At 39.3% G+C, this 27,466-nt stretch overlaps 1 protein-coding gene across 4 annotated transcripts in view; it reads right to left on the bottom strand.

Moving 5' to 3' along the window:
- Nucleotides 1–27,466, bottom strand: part of SUGCT (succinyl-CoA:glutarate-CoA transferase) — a 339,487-nt gene that overhangs the window by 92,552 nt on the left and 219,469 nt on the right. For 2 of the 4 annotated variants that reach the window (XM_068156840.1, XM_068156841.1), the window contains exon 13: nt 14,694–14,727. The exons of the other annotated variants lie outside the window; for them this stretch is intronic. In XM_068156840.1, the coding sequence (XP_068012941.1) occupies nt 14,694–14,727 (34 nt within the window). The remainder of the gene's footprint in view (nt 1–14,693; nt 14,728–27,466) is intronic. 4 annotated transcript variants of the gene reach the window in all.

A 27,466-nucleotide genomic window follows, 5' to 3' on the forward strand; every position in this document is an offset into this window, starting at 1 on the left:
AAATAAGCATATATTTTTTTGGCAACGGAATTCATTTTTTGGTGACTTTTAAGTAAACAATTTGGTTATTTCTATTTTCTCACTGTGTTCATGTCAAATAAATTAAGACAATATTTTTCATAAGTAACCAGTTAGTTTGAATGCCTCCCTTTTAAAGAGCCTCATCTTACAAAGGATGTATGAGCAGCACTTAAAATAATTAGAAATATTTTTGGAAGCAGGAAGCAACAAAAAAATTTCATTCATGGTCATTGACACCATATGTGCTGTCACTCTTGTCTTGACTATTAACAAACAATCAGAACTCCCAAACCCTGCAGGTACTGGCACACAAATAGGTACAGGTTGGATGCAAGGCCACTTGGATTAGATGATACCTACAAACAGCTATTTGAATGCAATTATGCATTGCACACAGCTTTTCCTTTTGAAGAAGTCCCCAAGACATTTCATGATTTGTACAGCTCAGTATTGCTTTTTTGTGCTGGTTTTGAGCCCACCTGAAAATGATTTACAAATTCAAGTTGAAATCAGCGATAGTTCAGCTGAAAAAAACACCTTCCAAAATCTAAGACACATCACTTAAATTCCAAAGTGATGGCTTCTAAATTATGCTTCTGCTTTGAAATTCATCTTTAAAGAGAAGGGGGGGGTTTGGGGGGGGGGGGGGTGGCAATCTATATTTTAAAAATCAACAAAATATTTTGATTTGGGGTGACAGGGTTATACCTAACTGAGTGCAGGAAAACTTTTCAGGTCACCAGGAAAGGATTTTATCTTTATTTTCACTGAAAATACAAAGAAAAGAAGAAAATAATTCAGGACAACCAAACAATCATCTCTCTCTCACTCACTTGCCATCACTTGCTTCACTTGCCATCACTGGGGTCTTGCTCATTTCCAAATCCAACTGCCTCCCTCCCTTTCAGAAATAGAAAAAGGACCAGCTCCACCCTATGCTTCTGACCACATATATTCTTCCATTCATTCATCTAGGCCTCTTCTCCATCTGTCTGTTTGCGGCAGCTGGATGTAATTCTTTTTCTGGGGCAGCTCCCTCAATGTGAAGGGATCCTGAATCCCTGAGTCACATGCTCTGCCTAGATCTTCCATTCCTTTTTCTCTTTAGTTTATCTGTTTCATAGCTTTTTCATGCAATGAGGATGCTACATAAAAATTGCACCATTTGGTAACTGCCTACTTTGAGAAAAAGCGTTATATTCAAACCGAACATAGGAGACTATAAACTAAAACTAAATATAAAGGAATGAATTCACAAACATCATTTGCAATGCTGTGTTTTTCAAGGCACTGTTCTATGAGGGTGGTACTAGCTTGCCAGTTAAAACCAGTAACTACAGTTGCCAAAATGCATGCATTTCAAAAAGTCTTTAGCTTATATACACAAACTCACTGCCAGCATTGTTTTTGCTCTCATAGTACAAGAGCTGCAAAAAGTTTCACAGAAATAAATACAGAAGGGTGCTTCAAAGTTGAAAAACGAGCTCTCAAAACACACATGAATTTATATAAACAAAGATTAAACCAGATTAAGCAGGACCTACATTTAAAAGCCTTCCTGTAGGTGCATGGCTTTCTCTTTTCTTTTTGAGGAGTAATTTTGTAATTACCTGCCAAAGAACAAAGTAGCAGTGGTGTTTGGAAAGAATGAATTATTTAGCAAGAGTGACTACTTAAGAAAGCAGTTTTCATCACAGGATATATTCCATAGAAACATGCAGTTTACCTTGCAGTACAAGCTATTTTACTGCAACCTTGACTCTTGCCCTGACACTCAGTTTTCAACAAAAATACCAAAGCCTCCCCCAAGAAACTATCTCTTCCCCCTCCCCAAAAAAAAAACCAAAACAGAATCTCTGAACATCATATTAAAACTACTAAAAAGAAATATTTAAGCGACTTTTAAAGTTCCCTTGAGTTAAACTATAAAGTAAAGCTCACAAGTGATCAGTTTCCAGTCAAGCCACATCCTGAATGACTTGATGAGATGGATTAGCATTAACATAATTTGAGGACCCTTCACTCCCAGACATTATGATATAAAAGCACTTAATATGTAACAATCATCATGGTAGGAAGGTGTGAAATATCAGTTTCCAATAACAGCTTCATGAATAGAGAAGATCAATTAGAGAAAATTCCCATCAGCATAAGTATCAACATTTTCTATAACAGAATCATTGTTAACATAACTCAAATTGTTTGTCTTTCCACTTAATGTGGATATATGAGACCGAACTCTTAATTTTGGTGCAGTTGCTGAAATACATTAGCTCATTCTCAGCCATTTGAGTTCCTGCAATGAGCAGAAGGCCAAATCTCTTGCTTTTGTGAATAGTATCAATCCAGACACTTTCCTGTGCAGTTTTACTTGGGGAAGGCAAACTGAGGGACACTATCAGGAAGCCATTTATAGCTCCCCAGTTCTGTGAGCACCTGGTTGAGACACAGCAGAGCGCAGCTGCAGTGCACTCTGACACCTTCCCCCTTCTTGCCTCTCCAGTATGTGATGAAAGGGTGGTGGAACAACTGGGTACAGTGGCAAAGATCTTCACACTCCACTCTCAGATGGTCAGGTACAAGCAGGTCTTTGGTCCTTTCATTTCTGTGGGGCAAAGGTAGCTAGAGTGGTCTTAATGAATTCAGTGTATCTGAATAGGTGCATCTGAAGAAAGAGGATCACATGCAATAAGACTATAACACTTCTTGAGAACACTTTCTGTTGATGCTGCTGTTACAAAGAGCACACAGGAAGTGATTAATACTTTCACATTCCCATGGTACTATTACAAATGCGAAGCTTCCAGCCTGAGGACTATATATGGAACACCTTTTTCCCCTTGCATTTAAAAATAAGGTATTTACGCCATGTTAATAGCCATCTGTCTTACAGATTTTCCTTTTTTTCTCTGCTTACAGCATTATAACCCACAATGTACCTTCTCCCTAACACCATAAACACACCTTCAGATTGTTCTTGGGAAAAAAAAAAAAAAAAAGAAGAAATAAACCCAACAAATACACCTCAACCCCCTTCCTCCAAAAATTGTATCATAGCATAATATCATAGTAGTATCATAGTATAGTATCATAGTATCAGTCAACACAACAAAACAACCCCATAGCAGGTGTAGTCAGAAGAAAACCCAAATTATTTCATTTTTTTATTCACTCTGCAATATTCCCCCAACACAAATGTCAAATTGCAGGTGCATACAAAATACTTCTGTTATGACAAGAGCTGCGTATCTTCATAACCAGCGCTTCTCATAACGATGTGTGAACTAAATACTAAAATACTAACTGGAATGAAATGGAGAAAAGCCAAAAAAAAAAAAAAAGGTCCCAAGTGGATGTCACGTACAGAAGAGGGACTAAACCATGTGAGAACAAAAGGTCATGTGGCTGATGGTCCAAAGGGAATCACCATTTCCCTTTGTTTCCTAAACTTCCAGGGCTCTGGGAATAGTGTTTTCATAGTAACAGGACTTAGGCTCACAATGCTGAGGGGACACTGAATGGCATCACAGTCATCACTGGGAATCATCACAGTGAAGAAGGGGACAATAGAGACAGGGATAAAGGTTCAAGAGCAGCATTTGGCAGATGAAGACTGCAACTAGCAAAGTTCGCATCTTTATTACTTTTATTTCATAACAGCACCACACCACAAACAAAAAGGCTTGACTGACCCAAGAATTTAGAAGACCAAGACTTCTCAGAAAAAACAATTCCTATGATCTCTTTCAATCCTAGGTGTGCAGGCCCTTGTACTTCAGGACCATAACCTTCTCCACAAACTTATTCTTAAACCTATCAAGCTCAAGGGTAGTTAGAATGCTTGCATCCACTACCTCTATGGGACCATTCTATCTTTCTTTCATTTTCAGCCTAAATATATTCGTAACAGTTTTATTGTGCCTTTACTGGCAAAAATACACTTTCCACTCTGAAACTTGTCCCCTTATTTGTTTACAGGGAGCAAAAATAATCCCTGTAAATTCTGTTTTGTTAATTCAAACAAAACAGGGTCTTTATGAAGAGTATAATTACCTAGGAAAAAGTGGAAGCCTGACTGCAACAAAAGCTGGAAAAGCTTATGAGGTGAACTACAGCAGAAAGGAAAGCAGATGACAGCACACAGGTACAAGCTTACTTGGGACCTTAAAGCAGGTGCTCTGGTTTCTAATCCATGCTGAAGACTGTGCTACTGTACTTTCATTGCTTGTTACTTGCTCTAGTAAGAGTAAAGCAGGTAAGGGTATCCCAGCTTATCTGACAGACACAGAGCTCTGGCAAAACAGACCTCAGAAAGGTTAGGGATGGAGGACCACAGTGCATCTCCTTGGATACTAATAACATTTTGGCTAAGGCAACACAAAACTCAGAACTAAATTTCTTACAGGCTGCACTTTTGTTTAGCCTCTAAGAAATCTTTGGCAGGGCATTAGTAGTACTTGGCAATTTGAAAAAGTCTTCAGTAGCCCATGGAGAAGTGCTATGCCAGTGGGACTGTGAGGATGAGAATGCGCAGAGTATTCTAATCACCAGGTCCATGACCAGAAATCATCTGTACATTCTCAGTCTAGTTCTAAAAACATACTTTACCATGACATTTTTCATTGTGGCTAAAATCTTGCCGATTTTTACCAGTTATGTAAAAATAAATAAGTACAAAGCTTTTCATGCAACCTTCTGACTGCACCTAGATGCATTTTATCTTACAAATTGCCACACATTTACAATGCATTTATGAAAAAGACAACCTCACTAAGGAAACAATTCATGGTACTTTTCTCCAGCCCTTATGGTTTATATACAGCAGACTCCAGTGACTTCAGGAGCTAAGGAAGTAAGTCATAAATTTACAATTATTAAATAGTAAAGCATCTTCCTCTGTGTTGACTAGAAAATGTGAGATTCATCCCATCTAAATTTAGATGAAGTCTCACCTATACAGGTGGAATGAACTGCCATCTAGAGGTGCCCCTGCTCCCTTTCTCCTCACTGAAAACAGAGGAACTCCTGCTTAGACTATAGACTTAACTGACAGATAGCTAAAATTAAGCAAGATGCCCCTCCCTCTCCTGACCCTAACAGTTCACAACATTTATAAAGACCTTTTGCTTTAAGCTATTTTCCCTGAAGCTTCTGAAGTTATTTCTGTATCACATTTCATTATTAGATTTGATAAAGATTAGATCTGCACTCACTTCCTACTTCTCTAAGTATCCTACTCACTGTACACTGCAACAGACTGACAAGAACTTTAATGAAAAATGTGTAAATACTGTGATTATGGACAAATACTACACAGTGGCCACCTTTCCCTTTGCCCACTTTGATTCCTTAACCTGTGAGTTCATTCCTAGGCACAAGCTATGAAGCTCACTAGCTTGCTAACTGTGAAGCAGCTACACTTGGTTTGCAACTCAAATGGACACGTACCAGGACTTAGGAGAGGGGCGGTCACAGACTTTCATTCTCGAGAAGCTGCACTGTGACCTTTTGAAGAAAGCTTAATGCCAAGACCAGTGTATTGAGTTAACACTACCAAGCAAAACGTTCTAAGTAATCTCCTCTGCATGAGTCATTTAATAACACCTTTCCTCTGAATCAGCCCAGAATGTTTGTCATCTTCCTCATGGAAACCCTTCCATACAGTAGTGTTGTTCCATGCCACTGACTTGGCTTTCTGGTTAATGTAAGGAAACAGCAGAAATGTATACAGCCACCATTCCTTAACTTTGGTTTTGCAAGCTTTTCCACAGATTTCCTTAGGAATTAAAGTTTCTTGTTATGCTGGGGTTAAGGTGCAGTGGGAAGGGTGTGGGCAAAGGGGGAAGGGAGATGACATTTTAAAATGCTTTATAAAACACCAGATGTTGCAGAACCAACAGAGTGGAACAATGTATTTGCAATTATCAAAAGAAGAGAGTTGTTTGTCCGCATTTTTAAAAACTCATGGGATACTTTTAAGTCACTTAGTTGTGGTCTTTCTGTGTGTGAAGAACATAGCAAACGCCCTTATAGATTTGATATTTAAATGACATGCACAACAAGGGAACCGCTTGATGTGGTTCAGCATTTGCTCTTGTTACACTCTGCACTATGCTGTAAACATTCCAGCTGTGTGAATAATACAAAAACTATGCAAAAGCATTTTGCCCTTCTTAGTGTATCTTTATTGCGCATGTTTGAGTTCCATAAAGTTGACATGGGCATGTTATAAGGCAATGCTGGAAATGTACTACTGTATAGTTCCAACAACAGATGTGGGGAGCCGACAAGAAGATCCTACTTCCTAACTTGCACTTACAACTATAGTTTCAAAAAACTTCCAGCTGCAAGTCCAAGAGCTATGCAGATTTTCTACTCCATAGCTAGGAGCAGAATAATTGCAATAATTTTATTATCAATGAGAGAAGTAACTAATTTGAACACTTAAAAATCCCTTCTAATCACTAAGGCAGATACTACATTCAATTAAAATCAATCTGTTCTTGCACATTTAAAGAGCTGTTGCAGATTTTTTATGCAACTTGACAGACATTTTTATTTGGTAACAACTCTGCTTGCACAATACTTAAGGTCTATATTGCACTGGAAATGTTCTGCAGAGGCTAGAAGAGAGTCAGGAATCCTGAGCTCTGTTCACCCTGCCATTAACCAACCGTGCTCTTTAGACAAGTCATGCAATCTCTCTGTGCCTTGGTTTTCCCATTTGTAAAAGGCAGCAGTTATTCAGCTGTCTGACAGAGGTGTGATGAATGCCAAAGTATAGTACAACTCTGGAAAGTGACTATGCAAAAAGGCATCTTCTGACTCAAAGAGCCTCTCCCTTGCTGAAATCCACACGTGAATACACGTGGCCTACACAGCACACAAGCCCCATTTTTGAGAACTTAAGGAGAACATTTCTATACAGTGGGCTTGTGCAGAGTGATGGATTTCATTTCCCAGAGGATATTTAGCCACATGTGCTGACTTCAGTGGCAAAAAAAATACATTTCTATTGATTTTTCTCCTGATAGTCACACAGAAAGTAGCTGAGATTGACGCAGCTGCAGATTCCATTCCACCCTGTAGTCCTTCAATACAATCATTTACTGTTCTCTCACATAGCGCAGCAACAGTGAGGCAACACTATTGAGAGTGTCGGAACTGCCTACAAATCTCCGAGGGAAGAAATCTGAAGGCAGAGGGATAAAATGAGCCTTGAAGCAAATTGGACTGCACAGGTGTAAATAACTTGGTCAGCAGAATCTTTGTAACTAGTGATGATGAGTACATGGGGAAGCATCCAATTGGCTCTCGGAGCAAAGGCTCGCTTTGCAAGGAAAAGCTTACTTTTTGTTGCAAGCAACAACAATTTGATCATGAGTTACTGAGGACAACTAACATGGAAGGTTTCAACACCATTTCTGCAGCAGCTTTTCAAAAAATCTTTAATGTATTAATACTTGAAAAGTACTGTAAAATCCTGAGAGGAAAGACAATGCAGAAAGTATTATAACGCCTCTCCTTGGGGTTTTTGGTCGTTTACAGGAAAACAAATCTTTGCTTCTTAAGAATTCATCTGCTCCTTATATCCCCATTGTTTGTGTTTATGACATAATCATTTCCACAGCAACTAATTAGGAGAAATCAAGAATTATGGCCTGAGATGAGGCCTGTAAGGAGCAAATGAAATCATACATGTGTTACATAGGAGATTTTTTTAGTGGAATCTTTTGTCTAGCTAAGAAAATGAAATGGGGAAGTCACAATATGTTATGCAAGTTGATTTGTTTAAATTGAAGACCAAACTTTCACCCAGGATCCCTTCTTTTATTCACTGAACCTATTTTCTTCTTGCTCATGTAATGCACATTTAAGAAATAGTGATGGCTGGGCCAAGTCAGATCAAAAGTTGATGTAGGTCAGCAGTCAAGGGAAGACCATCTGGTTGTGGAGAGGACAAATATGTGACGATACTATTCCAGCATACTCTCAAGGTAATTCTCACTAGGGATCTCCAACTAAAACTTCTTCGACACAATCCTCCTTCATGTAACAACTCCACATGGACTCATGCTAGAGTATTCCTTTGCTCACTCTTCTGGTGACTGAAGAGAGATGAAGAGGTCCATTAATCCCTCATGTTCTTTGGCATGTTTTATTAGTCTTTAGCTATTAACTGTGAAATGATGAAATTATGAGTTTCTGAGTGAGATTTAACTTAAAGCTACTCATCCTGTGGTTGGGTGGAACAGGGCAGGACCCAGGCTGGAAAAAGCACTCTAGGAACTACCATCAATACCAGTTCAGTTGAATCCAAGAATGTTTTTCATGGCAGTTTTGGACATCCAGTGACCCACCCACCCTTTTATGAAAAGCTCAGAGAGGCACAATGACAATCATGACTAAAATGAAAGTAGGATTAACAAAATTCTGCCTTGCCACATTCCCTCAAAACCTTTTTGCCTGCCCACTTGTAACAAACCAGTACTTCTCTCCACAGCCATGAAGCAGCTCTCTTCTCACAAACTTCAAATCACAGAGATGTCATTTTGTCTCCTATACTGCTTTGTGTCTTTAACAAGCTTCAAGATGCTCACAGATAAGAGGATTATTAAGATTTACCCAAAAAGAGTTCTTTTTTTCTCAGAGACAACCTGAATAACCAGCATGGAACGGGATTAAGCAGGTAATAAACCACATTATAAAGATAATCAGCTTGCAAGACATCCACTTCCTGCTTCCTTCCTTCCTTCATCAGCACCTTCCTTTGAGAGCAGGGACCACGCAGAGTGAAATAAAGAGGGCAGTAATACCAGCTGACCGCCATGTTATGGGAATTCAAAGAAGGATCTTTATTTTTCTCTTGTTAGATGTGCTGAACACATACAGCAAAGGACATAATAAAATGGAGCGTCTCCTTGGCATTTATCATGCAGTGTTTGGCCCTTAGAAAGAGAAGGGTGAATAACACCAAGAGAGATAAAACTGCACTGTAGAGGCTCAATTTCAGAGGTTAAAGGGAGTTTTTTATTAAAGTGAATTCAAAGTTTTGCTCACTGACTGTAAACATTTCAAGAATACACTGTGTAAAACAGCTCCTTAAGGTTAAACACAGTGTATGACACTGATGTTTTCCATAGTTTATCATCGATAGAACTGGAAGTGTAACAGCAATAGGTTTCAAGTTTCTGAGCAGAAAAAGTCATTTTGATAATGGTGGCCACCAGAGACAGGAAGGAGTCTAAACAATCTTGATCTCTGGGGTTAGTGGGAATTCAGATGAATGTGGAAGGACCACACATGTTCTCTTGGGAGAAGGGTGCTGGCAGCCTTGTGTAACACAAAGTCCTTTTTTGGCTCATGCACAAAGAAACAGAAGAATCAGCTCTAAGAAAATCACACTTCTGGACAGATGCAAGTCATTGCAACTGTGCATACCATATGTGAGGAATGGTAAGGAAGGGACTGAAAACACAAAGCAAAAGAGGGAAAGTGACAGAGCCCTGGAAAGTGGGCTCTTCCTGAAGCAGCAAGGGACATTAAAACCAGACAGCAGGCCAGGCCAGGGAAAGTTCCCTGACTGTTGAACTCTCAGGCAGATGAGACAAAGAAAATTATCAAAAAGGCATTAACAGTTACAGGACAAGAGTCAGCATCAAATCCAGCAGAATGAAGACTTTTGCATGTCAACCTGCTCTTGTTAACCTAACTTGAACTTCTTACATGACCATTTGGGGTCAGGAAATGGAGTGGTTACAATTAAAGAGCTGCTGCTCCACACAAGATGAGCTACTTTCTGCTGCAATGCTCCTCAGGGATGGAAATGGAAGCCTAATTCTGAAAAGCTCACCAAAGTGTTTCACATTCACTTGCAGCTCAAGCATTGTAAAAGTTGTCTGCAGAGCAATTTACAAAGGAAGTGGTTTATTCTGCTACCAAATCAGACAGGGGTATAAATTTCAGTCATAGTGTGACAAATCCTCAGATGTACCCAAAAGCCTTAGATTCCCTCATTTGGGCTACAGCAAGTGTTTGTCAACCTCTGTCATGGATCATGGAGAAAAAAAAAAAAAAGCCCATCTCTAACTGACTTAGGCTTGCTAGCAAAACTATGAAATAAAATTCTACCTTATTATTGGGCAAAAATATTATGACCTATACCAACAAAACCCATAAACTGTATTTCTCTAGGAGAATTTGCCAATGCACTCCAGCCAGGAAATACTTCTCAGTGTTAATAAAGTTGGGGAAACACCGCAAGATATTGCACCACCAATTACTGCATCTTGGCAAACAGGAAGTTGAGTCACAGAAGCACAGAATCACAGAATGTTAGGGGTTGGAAGGGACCTCTAAAGATCATCTAGTCCAACCCCCCTGACAGAGCAGGATCACCTGGAATACCAGATCACACAGGAACACATGCAGGCGGGTCTTGAATCCCCACAGCCCCCCTAGCTATTACTGAAATCATGATAAACCACATCCACTGCTCTACCATCATCTATCCACCTTGTTATGTGCCCATAAAAGGCTATCAGGTTGGTCAAACATGACTTTCCCTTGGTAAAACCATGCTGACAGCTCCTAATAACCCTCTTGTCCTTGACATGCCTAAGGACAGCACCAAGGATAAGTTGCTCCATTACCTTTCCAGGCAAGGAGCTAAGCCTGACCACTCTACAGTTACCTGGGTATCCTTCTTACCCTTTTTGAAGACTGGAGTGACATTTGCCTTCTTCCAATCCCCAGGTACCTCTCCTGTGCACCACAATTTACCAAAGATGGTGGAGAGTGGTCTGGCAACGAACTCTGCCAGACCTGCAGGTGCATGCCATCAGGACCCATGGATTTATGGATGTCGAGATTACTTAACTGTTCCCTAACCCAGTCTTCAATCCTCCCTCACATTTGCAGTTTTGCCAGTAGCTTTAATTGGGATAGGTTTTCACCTATAAATCCACAATCAATACAGTAACTTTTGTGATCTAAGTAGACTCAGATACTCAGAACAATTGCACCGGAGAAAAATTACTGTATTTTGTCATTTGCATTCCACATACACATGGACCTAGCATATGTACAATCCTTAACATGCAAATCAGGCTACTTTTTTTTATGCTGTGATCCTTTTCAAACAGGACTCCAGAGATTTTTATTTTTAATCATAAAACCAATGGTGTATTTAAAGAGATTTTAAAAGATCCTGGTTGTCAGTTTCACAACTGCATCAGAAATGCATTATGAGCTAAGTTTTCTATTTCATCCCTCTGTGATATGCTGGCAGGATACAATCCTTCTCCCAGTGAAATCAATATTCTCACTGTCACTGATTGCCAAAAGGGTATACACTTGGTTTATGGTCCTGTCACCCAGAAGCTAGTCTCTGCATCTCACATCACAGACTACCTTCAACTTACCAGTTCTTGCCAAAAAGCAAAAGCACCAAAACAATGACCTGAAACATTTTGAAATGGTAAAAAGAAATTAATCAGTTTGTTAACAGGCAAATAAAAGGTCAACAATGGCTTAAAAACAGATGAAGCCTTCAAAATTTTCCATATAGTATTGTGGTAAACCAAAACATCATTAAACTTGCCTTAAAAAAAGAAAAAATCTCTAACATCAAACAGTGTGAGGCATTTAGCTTCAGAGCAATGCATTACAGGTGACCTCTATAGATTGGAAATAGGATTACATCAACGAACCTCTCACTTTAAAGTGGTGGACGGTAGGAGATGAAAGGGTGTTCTCCCTAACATTTTGCAGTGCTACTGGCTCAGGTTTAAAGGAAGTATGCAACCAGGTATTCCCTGTCACATTCTAATCTGCAATACTGACATGGATGTGAAAAGCAAAAGCCTTTGAAAATGATACTTTCATACGATGAAAAAACCCTGCAGAACTGTGCGCAAATGGGTGTGAGAAATGTGAGGCGGGTGCAGATGAGGAGATAAAGAGGAACCTTTACAATGAACATGGCCACATACTTATGCCATCAGCAATAACTCATGTCTGTAAGCAGTGTGAATTAGCATCAGATAAAATTATATTAGAGGTTGAATTTTAAGCTTAAAATAACTATTTGGTGTTTCCTTGTTTCTGTAAAGGTTTCAAATGCACAGCTTTTTTTCACAGCAGGCAAAGCACAGAATTACTTGCCTGGACTGTATTTGACAAACAAAATAACTATGCATTCTGTGACAGTTTTAGTAAACAAATTTAGTAAACAAATAATAGTTAAAAAATAAAACAAAATAAAATACCAACCAAACCACTCACCCAAAACACCAAACACATCTAACAACTTAAAGTTCAGTCCTGGTACTCCTTTCCAGAATTTAGATGGTCTATTGGGCACACTGAATCAGCTTGCACAGCCCCTGGCCAATTGAACCATATTTTCAGGATCATATTATAACAATTCATATCACATCCAAAGGCCTCCATATGAAACTGGTAGTGTGTCCTCTAAACCCTTCAGACTCTGCCAACTTCCCAATACTGTTTTTTAAGGGATCAATACCTTCCCTGAGGAAACATTCTAATAGATAGACCTGAGCTGGGTCTAGTATCTAACAGGGCCTCAATCCTGACATATGTCACAATACACTTTAAACTCTCATGCAACCCTACTTCAGTGAGGTATTATTTTGGAAATAAAGAGAAGTTATGAGAAGAGAATGTTGAACCACCACAGCACAGGACAGTACCTGTCCTGAACCACAACAGGTGCTGATTTAGCATTGTAAAGGTTAAGTGGGTATACTGAAGAAAGCCTGAGCACTGAATTACCCAGTTAAGCATCTTTATAATTAAATACAATCCAAATGAGTTGTTGAACTCCCTGCAGCCAAACTCCAGCTCCCCAGAAGTGACATATAGTCTACCATCAATCTCATTATCCAAAAGAATGAGTGCAACAAAATGATCCACTATTTTCTCCATCCCTCTGTAACCGTGGTACAGATTGGGTTAAATATATATTCATAAAATTGTCATGTGCCTTACTCAGTGACACAAAACAAGGAGTTCTGAACAGTATTCTGCGATAATGTCCAGCATTTTTAAAGGCTTTAGAACGCCCCCTTACCTCCAGGTTTGGTGGTACACTGACAGCAAACCAGTTACTAGCTCTGTATAAGTGTCTGTTGCCAGACACTTCTTTAATTCCTCATAATTTGAGTTTTGCTGGAAGAGATTTCAAATCTGACCACAACAGTTAAGGAAAAAAAAAAACTGCACTCCACTATAAAATATACAAATCAGAAAATATATACAACTAACAAAAACAGTCTCAGTACTACTTGATGAGAGGTATTTGTTTTCCCCTCCAACATTCCAGTAATGTAAAACCAGTGTGTAAGGTAGAAAATCATTTTTCAATTTCAGGAAACATCATTACTAGCTGCCAAAAGTCTATCCATATAATAAGAACTATTTGCTAAAGCTGAACACCTGCAGTTTTATAGAAGGCCTCTGAGGACAGCTGTAAGTAAGTATTCCAGTCTACTGATACAGCAGCCAATCAAAACCTGAAGGTTTTGTCTCAGAAAACACCACATTTTGCTAGCTAGAGCTACATGTGTCTATACAGACATTTTATTTAGATGGGCAGATAGAGAGATAGACAGATTGATCTTCTGAACATGCATGCAAAAGACAGGGCTAATGAAGGAGGTCCTAGTCTAGTCCTAAAAGTATGGTTTCCTGCTCCCAAAAAGCTCTTGGAAGCAGTCCAGAGTACTGGAAATTTGCATCGTAGCAAACTGTCACACAACTATGCGTGCATGAGCTGCCTTCCCAAATACAAGGCAATTGTTTTGAATATTTCACAGAAAAAGAGCAGTACAAATGAAACATTTTCCTCATAATATGTATAAACAATACTTTCACCACACTAATTTTGCTGGCTTCCACAGTAGAAAGTATTACCATCATTTCAGGTATTAAAAAGATGGGGTTTTTATCCTTTGCTAAGCAACTTCATGAGCACAGTTTGGTTCTTGTTATCTAGTAACAGTCAGGCTGCTACTAAAAAGGTTATGCTTCACCGTGGTAAATTTACCTACAAAATAATCAGTGCTCCTTAGTTTTGAAGTCCATTCCTATATTCAATGTCCATGCATACTTAGAAATGACCAAACTGCTCATAATTAAACTCACAAGGATGAGAGAACCATGACAAAACACAACCAGAATTTAAATATGGAGAAGCAGCAAGAATTAGGATTCTCCTCTCAGCAACAGTGCTGAGAAATACTTCCTGCTACTTTGCTGCCCTCCTTCTTGGCTGGGGCAGGTTCTCAGCTGCAGCATGGTTAAACATACATGCTACATTTGCCTTGAGTCACCAACCCACAAATGGGCAGGACTTTCAGAAATTGTACGACAGGGAAAAGCAGATATCCAGATAAATAAAACACTTCCTTCCCCTTACATTTTTGTCCCACTGTTTGGAGATGAGCTGAAATGACATACTGCTTAACATGAGGTTCTGCTCCTCACCTCCGCCACAGCCAGAGGTCACGAGCACCGACATGTGCTGTGCAGAAGGGTTTTTATCCCTTTCCACCAAACAGAGGAAGCAGACTATTTGAAAACATCTTGCTGAGTGCACCCAGTTTTGCCAGCTGCCAACAATGCACATGAATTTCAGAGAAACTCACATTCATCCTCTAATAATCCACCATGCAGAATCTCCTGCAAAGAGAAGGATATAGAAGGAACCTAAGTGCACACAAAAGAGAGTTTGAGATAGAAATAAATAAATTAAAATTCCCAGAGTATGAAGCACTATGATTTCAACAGGTGTTTACAAAGCCAGAGCTAGCATTCATTCTTGAATTGAAACCAGAAATTCTTTCCAGCATACCTCTATATAAACGAGACCATCTCAGCTCTTATCTCAAGGTAAGAAGAATGCACCATCTCCCAAACTTAAAGGCTGAAATGAATGCTGCTAATTGCCCTGAAACTCAAATGGGGTCCCTTCTTGACCGGGAAGTTAAATATTCAGCCATTACATGATCTCAGTCAGCTCTCAGCGGCATCACTTCGCATTTTGTATGTAATGGAAAGATTTGACTGTGGAAACAGTTTCAAGGAAAGTTTCAATAACTGCATACTCCGAACTTCCATCAATGCTGGGACTTGTCTCCCTCTCAGCCCTAAGTACAACCAAACAAGAGTAGGTCTATTGCTTTGCAGAAAGCCACCGTAAAACTGATTTGAACCACAAGCTTATCTTCTTATCAGAAAGGACGGCTACCGTTTTTTTACAAGGAGGTGATCTGCAAGATAAGTTTACCTGCTTCCTTTCAAGTCAGGATCAACCTGTGTGGGAAAGAGAGGTCTAAAAGCAATTGAGGGACTTGAAAAAAATACCACCTATTGAAACAATACCTATTCTTGTTTATTCATTATGATGGAAAAATGCAGGCTCATCTATAATATTAAATGATATTAAATCACACAACCTGAATTAGAGGATAACTGTTCTGGGTAAAACCCTTGTCCCACCAAAGTCAGTCTCTACTGACTATTTTCCTGAGGCCAGATCTCATCCTTGGTATTTGGAGAAGTGCAAATTCTACACCAAGTATCTGGCGATAAAAGCACAACAGAACACAGGACAAATAATGTAGCCTGAATTAAATAAACATCCTGTGGCTTGTTTTGGCTGGAGGTTGGTTTGGGTTTGATTATGCCTTTTTTTTTTTTTTTCCTTTTTTTGTCTAGGACATCTCTTTTCCTAAACTCCATCAATAAATACATTCCACTAGGACTATGAGAAAGATCCCCAGAATTTAACAAACTATGTCAGTAGTAAACAGGAATGTTGTCTGAGCAGCCTATAAATATTTATAGTACCTACATTATCGGTCACATCAGAACCCCACCGTACAGACAGGCACTGTACAAACAGAAACATGACAACACCCAAAGAGGTTGATATGGTCATCATGGGACAGTTTTTCTACTTTTTCATTTTAAGCAAGGAAATCCCTACTATGCAAAAGAAGGACACAGTTTTCCACAACAATTCATCACTCTTTTTACCGCATAATTGTAAACTGCAAATATACATAGCTCAGAAGTATTCATTAATTCTGTTACTATTGACTATTTATTTCCACCAGCAAAAGTAACAAACTGTTTCTTGACTCCAGGTTCAGGAAGAGCTCAGTAGGATGTTATTATGAATAGAGTTAGAAAGAAAACCTTGTAGACTGTGCACAGGTGAAAGCTGACTGATACAGAGGCACCTGTGTTTAAAAGGTTTGGTTTAACAAATTATGCTTAATTATGTTAAAAAGCTGTTAAAAACCTATCATTAATGGAACATTTCATTCTGTAGTTTGATCACAACAAAAGTAGGAAATTCAGAGTTGACATTCCCACAGCAACCTTAACTCTATCCTATTGTGTATATTCATTTAAACTGAGTCTTTCTATGACCTCATAACGCACATGAGATGAGGGAAGGTGCTAGGAGAAAATCCTAAATTAATGTAATTCAGAAGTATTTTTGTAAAGTTCCATTATTGTAGCAGTAGCATTTGAGTGGAGAGAGCATTCTCAATAAAAATAAATGTTGACTAGTCCATGTACTTATTGAATGTTATTGCCTGTGAATACACAGGTTTCTGGTTGCTCACCTTTCACATTAGGATGGTTACTTTATCCAAGCCTGGATGCAAGAAAACTGGAATTTGAAAGCCTTTGTTAGGTATGGGGTTCCTGGTAAATATTACTGAACTCCATCCAAAGTTGGCTCCTGAAGGAGTACAATCATTTCTGTTTGTAGTCAAAACTAATAACCTGCCAAGCCCAATCTAAGCCCATGCATGCACAGTTCAAATGTTTCTGCAGCATTTCCCCTGAACCAGTGCATAAGGAGAACCATCACAACTCTCCCGTGCTTCTGCACAGCATCAGGACACGTTCACCTCCATCTATCAGTTCTGCTTGCATTGCGGACCTGTCCCACACCATTTCCCCTTGCTCTGGATTTCACATTAGATTGGATGCAGAGCTGCACAGATATGACCCTATCACAAATCTAATATGTACATACTCACGAGACTATTTACTGTATTGAAGGTAAATGTTCTGCAGAACCTCCCTTGCGATTTTTCAGGAATTGGCCTAAGTCCAACAAATCCAGCGCTGTCCTGCACCTCACAAGTCATCACTTTGTGTTAACCATCAGACCTGAATGGGTCTTGTGTATTTGTTGCCCAATCTGGCCTGCTCTGGGAGACACTGAAAGATCACTGCATTTTACTCCTTATAGCACATGACAAGTGGTACTTTCTGAAACTTGAGTGCAAGTACTTCTACATCTCTATTTAAGCAAACACTTTCCTATGGTGCTGAAAGAAGGCTTAAGTATCTAGAGTTCAAGTTTAAAAACACTAGACAAAAACACTGAAAAGAGTATCTAAGGGAAACACTTTCACCTACAGAATACTGGGTATTTCAACACCTGAAAACTCAAAATGGCATCTCACAGCATTTCATAAAGCAGAGCAGGTATGGGGCACAGATACACAGAAATTAAATCCAGCAAAATAACAACCAAAGAAGGAAGGCAAAACCAGCAAGTCTGCACCTTTCTAGGATGGCAATGGAGGGAAGTGATTTGAAGTCTAAAGGTAACTAAAGTGGAACCTCAGAGCTCTCATGTCACTGAGGACTGCTGCTTTTTGAGAAATTAATAAATACCAGCACAGCTCTGGCCATAAAGCAGGAGATGAAAACCTTCTAGGTATAGTGTGAAGATACATTTTGGATATTTATTACTGAAACTGTGCATCAAAGGCCTTTGCATGTGCCTAGTATCTGAATGCTGTTTCTCTTGAGAAAGTCAAAATGCCAGTCAAACTCAATCTTTTCACTTGCAAGCCGCAACTAAACTAAGATATGCTCTTCCCATGGAAAACATAAACAGATTTTGGAAGTAAAATTCTGGTGTCCCTTTGCACCAGAGAGTTTATGGCACTGAGCCTTGCAGACTAAATGACAGCGTGACAGCCAAGAACCTCCCAGTCATGCACTATCTATATTTCCTAAACCAAACAGATGTTTTTACACCAAAATACAGCAGGTGATGTGCCATGAAACATATCACACCACAGGATGCACGTGAAAAATGTGTTAATTGCAATTACTTTTGGTCACTGAGAACCAGATACTGTATTTTTGTTGAACTAAATACAGATCTCTCCTCGGCAATGGTAGAAGTTCACCAAAGAGATGGAAGCTGCAAGAAGTCTAAAATTGTTGCAGTGTTGCCATTTTCATTGTCTTTCAAAATCAAATACAGTTACACAGAACATAGAGGCCACACAAATATTTTCATTCACCTCTCCAGTTCAGCACAGCTTATTGGCTTGCTCATCTGCAAAAATCCTTGTTATTTCTGAGTACTCTTAAGTGGATTGCTGTAAGAGAGATAAAACATCATCTCTTGCTACAGGCACCTTGCAATAGGCAACCCTATAGTGATTTAGATGGCCACTGCTTAGAAATTTTGACTCAGCTGATGTGTTGCTCTGCTTCTTAAACAATATGAAGATTAAAGAAAAAGCATGGTTTGGGAAGGGGTTAGGATTAGGATAAAGAGAGTAAAATCTGATCTAAGACTACTGAAAGCACATGACTTGACTCTGATGACCTTAACACTATGCTGATATTGTATAATACAGAAATTAGCTATGCTGGTTATCATGTGGCTGAAGACATGCGGCTGTTTCTTTCTACCTATGGAAGTTTCCCTATCTCTGCATTGCATCACAGTAGCAGGGTTGACACACCCTCGGCCAGGCTACTGCTACTCAAGGCAAGTCTAGACGTGGAAGATGATATGAGGAGTGAAAGAGGAAAGGAAGGTAAAAATCTGAATAAAAAGTACAATAGGTTAATGTAGCCAGGTCTCATATAAAATATCCACATGTTATCTGTTTTCTTTCAAAATTTTATTTAAATCTGAGGTGTTTCCTGAAAGTATTACAGGAATTGAAGGAAAAATGTGTGAATCATTAAAAAGTGACAAATTTCCCTCTCTATGCCTGTTATTTATCAGGTTTTGGTTTGTTTTTGTTTTTTAATTAGCAAATGTTGTACCTGTATCTATGCAAAAATCTGGAAGTGAGAAGCAAATAACATTTATCAGTGAAGCATTTGTCCTCCTAACAATTCAAGAAAATCCTACTTGTTTACCAACACAGAAAAATATTTCAAGTTGAAAGGCAAAGGATTCCATTTGCTCTGGAAATGGAGAACTTTTTTCAAGTGCAAAAGAAAAACTATTTTTTAAATGATGATTTTAAAATAGTTTGTTTCCTCTTTCACATGACAGGAAGTTAACACACACTGCACACAGGTGATTTACATAAATGATAGGAATGAGAATAATGGAAGTTGCCATTCATCTTAGTGGCATACAAAGTTTTTTTGCAATGACAGAAAATTAATGAGAGACTCAGGGAGACCTCATCACTCTTTACAACTACTTGAAAGGATGTTGTGGAGAGGTTTGTGCTGTCTCTTCTCAGAGGTAATTAGTGATAGAACAAAAGGGAGCTGCCCTCTCGTCCTTCATTTGGACCACTGTGATGATTTCAGCATTTGGACTACTAAGTGATAACCACTTCACTCCTGACCAACAGCCTCAGTGGTCATTGGACTGGGTCCCAGTGCTGCAAGAAACTCAGGCAAAGCCACACATAGTTCTACTAGCTAGCAGATGCTATATGGGGTAAAGATCACCCTGGTTGAAGGCTGAAAGCTGAAAGATGTGTATGAATAGCTGTGGTCTCTGACTGCTCTGGATAGGTCACTTCCACCCAAACTTACTACCTTTCCAGGAAATCAGTTTTCTTCAAAAGCAATCATGCACCTACCCACATCTGTGGATATGGAGCTAACTTCCTTTGTGACTTAATTATCCACCTTAAAATAAGGAATACATGTTTTTCTTATAATTTTAAGAGGTTGTGTAGACAAAGAGCTTAGAGACATGCAAAGTATAGGACAAGGGGAGACAAGAATGGAGAACATTTGTTGCTCTGGCATTCAGCATTCTTAACAGGAAAAAGAAGTAACTTCTTGAACTGCCCCTGGAGGACTCTGCTGAACAAGTGCACAACAGTTTTGCAAGAGTTTGTCCTACCTTTCTAGAATTTATTGTATTCCTGTGTTATAAACCTGTGATCACAGGTCTTCCTCACCCTCAAACTATGTGACTTCTAATACCTATTTAAGGACTGTGGTAAGTCAAAAGATACATGTCTTATGTGTAGCCCAGAGATGGGAATTAAATTTAAAAATCCACTCTAGCACTTGCTTTCTTTAAGACACTTAATAAGAATGTTAGTGGGGCAAATAATTTGTCAGGACTTCGTTGTTGTTGTTTATTTGGTTGGTGGGGTTGTTTTTTTTTTGTTGTGTTTGGTTGGTTGGTTTGGTTTGCTTGGTTGGTTGGTTTTGGGGTTTTTTTTGTTAAAAAAAATCACAGATGTAGGAATGGAATGCTGAGTATTAGCAGAAAGGAAAAATATTTAAAAAATAGCAAATGTATTTAGCAAATGAGGACTACAGAAGAAAATCACAATAGGAAGTTGTGTTCATATACGTATTAACAATTCCAAGTGACTAGTTAGAGCTCAACTATGTGTTAGGCTTGGCAAATGTACAAGTAAAATAAAGTATGACTACATATATGTATATATGTCACCCATATTAGGCTCCTCAGACACTACACCTCAGCATCTGAAATTTTATTACTTTAATATGAAAAAGGAAAAGGTACTTCAGCTCTTCTGCCCAGTCCATTCTCTAAATATTCACTCACAACATTTCACTCAGCCATTGCTAGAATGAAAGGCAAACCAAGTTCTAGGAGGCACTCCCAAAATGCGATTAAATCATAGAATCATAGAATTTTTTTGGCAGGAAAAGACCTCCAAGGTCATTGAGTCCAGCCACTGACCCAGCATAACCACAGCGATTAGACTGTGTCTCAATGTTTTTTGAACACCTCCACTGATTCCACCTGCTCCCTGGGCAGCCTATTCCTATGGCTGACTATTCTCGCAGTAAAGACATTTTTTCCCAATATCTGAACTACAGCTCCCTTGGCAGAATTTGAAACCATTTCCTCTTATTCTGTCACTTGATACTGGACAGAAGAGACCAAAACCCGCCTCACTACAACCTCCTTTTAGAGCAATGAAGTCTCCCCTCAGCCTCCTTTTCTCTAGACTAAACAATCCCAGGTCCCTCCGCCACTCCTCACCAGACCTGTTCTCCAGACCCTTCGTCTGCTTTGCTGCCCTTCTCTGGACATGCTCCAGCAACTCAATATTCTTCTTGTAGTGAGGGGCCCAAAACTGAACACAGTACTCAAGGTATGGCCTCACCACACTTCAAATTATTTGAAACATCTTTTACATACACTTTTCCAAGCTTTTTGTAGAATGTTTGGGTCTCCATGATTGTATCCATCTTCACCAACCCAGAATATTGCCTGTTGCAACTCGTCATCTCCTGCTTGTCAAATATTCATAGGAAAGGGGCTCTTGTGCTAACTACAACAACAGGCAAAACACTAAGACATGGAAAATAATCCTCATAAAAGGTTCTGTGAAAGACTTCATTAGTGGCACATCACTGTCAAAGGCTCTGGTAGGCATATGTTATTGAGGATCCCATTTACAGCTGGATCACGAGCCCCATAGTTATCCCTGGAGGCAACACCACAGCAATTAAAGGGAAAAAAGAAAAAAAAAAAAGGGGAGAAAAAAAGTGGGCAAAGTGTGATGCAACTGAGTGAGAGCTGCCACATCAGCCAGGTGTAAATAACCCATCAGGAGTAAGAGGAAAAGCTACAGCTGGGGAGGCTTTTAGGAAAAGCAACAAGACCTGTATTTGGAAAGAACTCCAAACCCGACAATAAGGATTTACTTGCAAGTATGTGTGAAATAAAGCAGATCCTATTAAAGGTATGTAAACTAACTGAAACTCTACAGATTCACAGGGGAGAAAAGGAAGAAAAAGCAGTGGCATCAGGCATGTTATCTGAATGTGGAAGGTGATGTTATTACAACTTCTGCCTACATCTGCCCAAATGGGATTTCGGTCAGCTTCTGACCTCGGTCAGCAATGGGATGTGGATCACAAGGGGTGAACTCACTGCACTCCTACTAGGCAAGGTCAAATTTTGCTCTTTAGAAGTGACACAAATTAAAGAAAAAATCCAAATTGAGGGAATTGACATGTGGAAAACAAAAATAAATAACAGCTGACATGACTCACTTTAACACAGTGCCAATCATTTAACATTCCTTAAAAGACTGATGAGCTAAAAAGGCATAACCTGTCTAAGACAGGTTGGAATGTAAATAAATAAACAAAGCACTACAGGAATAAAAAGGGAATTTAGTTTGAACTCCAATACTGAGCACATGGAAGAAGCTGCCAAGTGAAATCATCAAAGTAAATTATATAGATGAATTTTAAAGATACTTGGACATTTTTATGGTGAGAGAGAAAGAGAAAAGAGGATTGAAGGATACAGTAGATACAAGCCAGGCAATAAACTTAAAGAGCAGCCTTCTTGGTTCAGATGTACTTTTCTGGTTCAGAAATTCCTTTTGTCCATACTGGTGATTAAATTAAACTAACTCCTTATATGTTAAGTATCCGCTAAACACCATAATCATTGCTCCAGAAGTTATGATACATGGCTGCAGGCAGAAAACCCCAACAATTTTCCTTTCCTTCCGGCCACAAAAAGCTACTGTGTTCCCTGACCAACAATGTAACATATATCACTACGAACAGATCTCATAAAATTCAAATCCAAAGGCAATGGTTTCCTCTCATCTGGCTTGCAAAGAAACACTCAAGCAAGTTGGACATCTTTTTCAGTATCGACAGGACTAGCCTCACATATTCCTACCCAGTAATTTGATAGAAGAGCACAGACACATATCAACAAATACATCACAGTGAAGACCTCGAACTAATTCTTACTTGTATCAGTTTTAACTAAGTAAAAGGGCAGAATGGATACAAAATTGGATAAAAAGTCAAAATTACTTCTTTAGGCAGAACAAGTCAACATTTATCTCACAGAGTCATTGTAGTCATGATCATGTAGAAATAATAGAAGCTGCTGAGAGGAGTAATACATGGTTATTCCAAGTAACAGTAGTTCTGCTGTTTGCTTGTTTAAAGGGTAGGTACAAACTATAACGTTTGAAGTACCTTTGATTCTTACATCTCCTGGACTTGACTGTTTCGCTCCACCACTCCTAAATAGCTCTGCCGACCTCAGAGTATTGCCAATCACACCATCCAAAGGATCAGCAGTGCTTCATGCACTCCAACATCTAGCCTGACATAGACACATAGGGTTCTCCATGGCTCCAAGTAGTTTGAAACTAAAAGCAAAGTAGGTTCTTAATGCGCTACTGTGGACGCACTTCTCAGAAGAAAATTAGATACCCAAAAAACACCAACAACTGCACCTCTTCCACCTCCACAGTATGTATTACATAGACCTTTCTGCAACACACTGCTAACAGAGCTGCTGTGCTGGCTTTAGCAATGGTTGACAGCTTATAGTTCAAAAGAAGGTGAAATACAAAGACTCCTCTATTCTCTGATCCACTCTGACATTTGAGACATTGATTGTCTGTACACAAAGCATATGTTTCCTTCTCATTCCTGCTGAAAATAATATTGAAGAGAACAAAAGACTAAGTACAAGAGTGATACACCTTGTTGCTAATAAGCTTTTTATTACTAGCAGGTAACTTTCATTCTGCTTATACATTTTTTTTATTGACCCAAAAAGTTAACTCTAAAGTCAGAATTTTGCTTTAGTTAAGCTGGGAAATGAATAGTCATATATAGATACATTTTTGTTATTTCAGAAAACATATAGTCCTGTTTCCCTGAACTCTGGACAGATCAGATCAAAGAAGTCCTTTCTTTATTAATAAAGTCAGAAATTGTTCATCTTAGCATCTGTCTGAAAGTCACCTCCTTAAGACTCTTCTTACAGTGACAAACACTTGGTCTGTAACTGAAGATTCCTTCCTTATCTCTTGTTGTGCCTTTCTTGTACATCTTTTTCTCCTCCCCACATTTGCAGCCAGCCAGCCAGAAAAGCCCAAGCCAAACAGTTCTTGATTCCTAAGGGTATACATGCACCCTTTTTTTTTTTTTTTCAGGACAGTGGCATATTTCTGAGTTTTAGTTTAAGGCTCCCCAAATGTTCCTTATTTTCCACTCAATGGCAGTGTTTTTAATTGACAGAATTGCACAACTGTCGTAATTTGAAGAGAACTGTTTTCCAGACATTCCACAGCTGCAACTAACTGTCCTTGCTTCACACATCCACAGGAATTGTACAAAAATTAAAATTAAAAATACAAAACCCAAATACTGTTAGGCTAGCAAAATGAAGCATATGACTGACACCGGTTTTATTCCTGATCCTCTCTGTTTCAAGGTGGTTAGTACTACAGTAGTAAGCCTCTAAAATCTGAAGACATCTGTTCATCCCAGAATATCAGCAATGGAAGCTGAATTTGCTGCTCTGTCTTGCCCATAAGCTTCAGGTATGACCTGGAGGAATCCCTGTCAGCACAAAGTAGAGTATTCAGTCTTCAAAAGTAACCTGTGAAATAAATGTGCCCATTATACAAAGAGCTAATGGGAGATTACCAGCAATGGTCACCACGTCAATACTTCCAGATTTACAGGGCTTTCATCAAAGGATCTGATTTCCCAAAGTGAGAGCCAAACATGCCTTCTCCAAGGCTCCTAAGCCTCTGCCTCTATTTCTGAAGTGACAATCACCAGTAAAAGACTTTATTCTAAACCTACAGGAAACACTTTTTAATTTGTACTACTATACTCTCAATTCCCCACATAAAAGGTCTTGAAGCACAGCCATGCCTCCAGGAGGTTTTATTACCAGGAGATGCTATGATGTAACAGAGGAAGGATCACTCACTACGTAGATACATATCTGCCACTTTTATTTCCTGCTTAAATGATCTCCCACTGGTTATCCTTTAAAATAGAGTATTAACTTAAATGAGTCTTTGACCTAGGTTTGTCTGATATTAATCAGACAAAAATGATCAGGAGGTTAGAACACCTCTGCTGTGAGGACAGAGGGAGGTGCAGTTGTTCAGCCTGGAGGAGACTCTGGGGAGACCTTAATAATGGCCTTCCAGTACCTGAAGGGGCAGTGCAAGAAGGATGGAGACAGACTGTACAAAGGTCTGTGGTGATAGGACAAGGGGCAATGGCTTCAAACTGGAGAAAAACAGTTTTAGATTGGATCTTAAGAACAGGTTCTTTACTACGAGGGTGGTGGAACAATGAAGAGGTTGCCTGGGGAGGTGGTTGGGGCCCCATCCCTGGAGGTATTCAAAGTGAAATTCAACAGGTCTTTGGGCAGCCTGAGCTAGTTGAGGATGCCCCTGCTGACTGCAGGCGGGGTTGGACTAGATGACCTTTGGAGGTCCCTTCCATCCCAGCCCATTCTACGATTCTATGATTTTGTGTACTACCCTAAGAGATCTGGAGATTGAACTAAAAAGATCCCTACCAGAGACCTACACACTTCCATGACCTACTAATAAAAGCATTAGGTTGATGCTCACTGTGTCTGATCAGACCCAAGGAGGTTCTCAAAAGAGCAATGGCATGAGGAAGGCCTCTGCATGGAGAAACAGCACAATTGCATGGTACATACTGAGATTGTATATTAATTCTCAGACTACTTAAAGTTTTTATTTTAGTCACTTTTTACCTATTTACTCCTCTTTACCACCACCACTCTCTCCACCACATGGTAAAGTAATACAGAAGAAAAAAAAAAAAAAGACAACTCCTTTTCTATTCAGTGTCTGGTAACAATATACATCTTGTTTGGGGTTCCTTATCACTTAGGTAATTATTTATGTCTTTAAGGACGAACAGCAAATCTGATATTGGTATTTGAGATAGCCTAGTGACATTATGCCACATACAGACAATGCAAAATATTAAGACAACTTCCTGATTTGAAAAGCATAATTCTCACTATCCCACACACAGAAAGGCATTTACTTCTTCAGGCTTCCTTACCCAGAGACCTTTGCTACAGTTACATTTGTAAGCTGTCTCTGGTCAACTGCAAGAAGGTGTGCAAAAAGCTTCCCTCTTTCCACACAGCTGCATAAAGGCTGCTCACAATAATTTCTCAGAAAAGAGAAACCCATTTATTCCTGGATTACCAATTCTAGGAATCTGAAATAAGAGAAAATAGGCCCAGATCCTACCTACCTCTGCACTAGCACACAGAACACGGAAATTAATTTGGAAGTGTACTGCACATGTACTTGACTTGCTGTGCTTCTACCCATAGCAGCACTAAAGACTTGATCTCTCTGGTTTTACCAGTTTGTTCTCTTAACTTTTACTATTAGAATAAACATTCCTGTCAGCCAAGTCATTTTGTAAAGTCTCCTATGAACACAAGCAGCACAGGGCCAAATGCAATATTTTTTTTTGTTTAAGAGATCCTTTTCCACCTAGCTTTTACTTCACCTGAAAGAGTATCAACAAACCTAAAGTTAGCCAAGTGGTTGCACTGTCAGTGGTAGAAGTGGATGCCAAAAAGGGGGAAAGGAAGGAAGCAAGGAAAGGAGAGGAGACAGAAGGAGTGTAAAAATCTCCATTTTAAAGCCTGCCCCAGACCATGTAAAGCTGGCAGTGCATTTGCTTAATCCCTCTAGTGCTTCAGTGGAAAAATCACAGCAGGCAGCTGGATGCAAACATCCAAGGCTGCCCTTTCTTGTGCTTTTTCCATTTCTGGCAGCCTACTGTTATACTTAGAGCATCTGTTCACTTCCACAGACAGCACTGTACATTCAATTCAACTAAAACAGTTAAAGGAAAACACAAAAGCAAAGGTTCAAAGGACAATGAATAGCCAGGACTCTTGGAATTCTGCAGGTGTGGGACTCCCAATTTCAGCTACGTAACCCTGCTCCAGAAATCAGTGCAACCGCTTGCAGAGTTTTCATATCTGTCTACTTCCACCTACTTCAAATTTCAAAAGGTTGATCATGCTGCTATCAAAGACTGATTGTGCAGGAAAAAGCAGTATTATTATCCTGGCAATGTAAGTTCCAGTCACAGAGGCGCACAAGGAAGCCTTCAGGATGTAACTCTATGGTAAAACACATTTTCCTTTTTCAATGACAATTAGGTTTTTTCTCAAATATCTAAACATTGCAAGGGTCAGCTCAGTCACAAACCTCTTTGTTTCACTTGATGGACCTCTGAGGAACCTGTACATATAACTTGCTATCTTTTAGAGAAATCACACTGGAGGGCAAAACAGTTCAGATGTACAAATCTTGTC

Source organism: Melanerpes formicivorus, unplaced genomic scaffold (assembly GCF_026170545.1).
Source record: "Melanerpes formicivorus ecotype bairdi unplaced genomic scaffold, bMelFor1.0.p_v2 SCAF_35, whole genome shotgun sequence".
NCBI classification, from domain to species: Eukaryota; Metazoa; Chordata; class Aves; order Piciformes; family Picidae; genus Melanerpes; species Melanerpes formicivorus.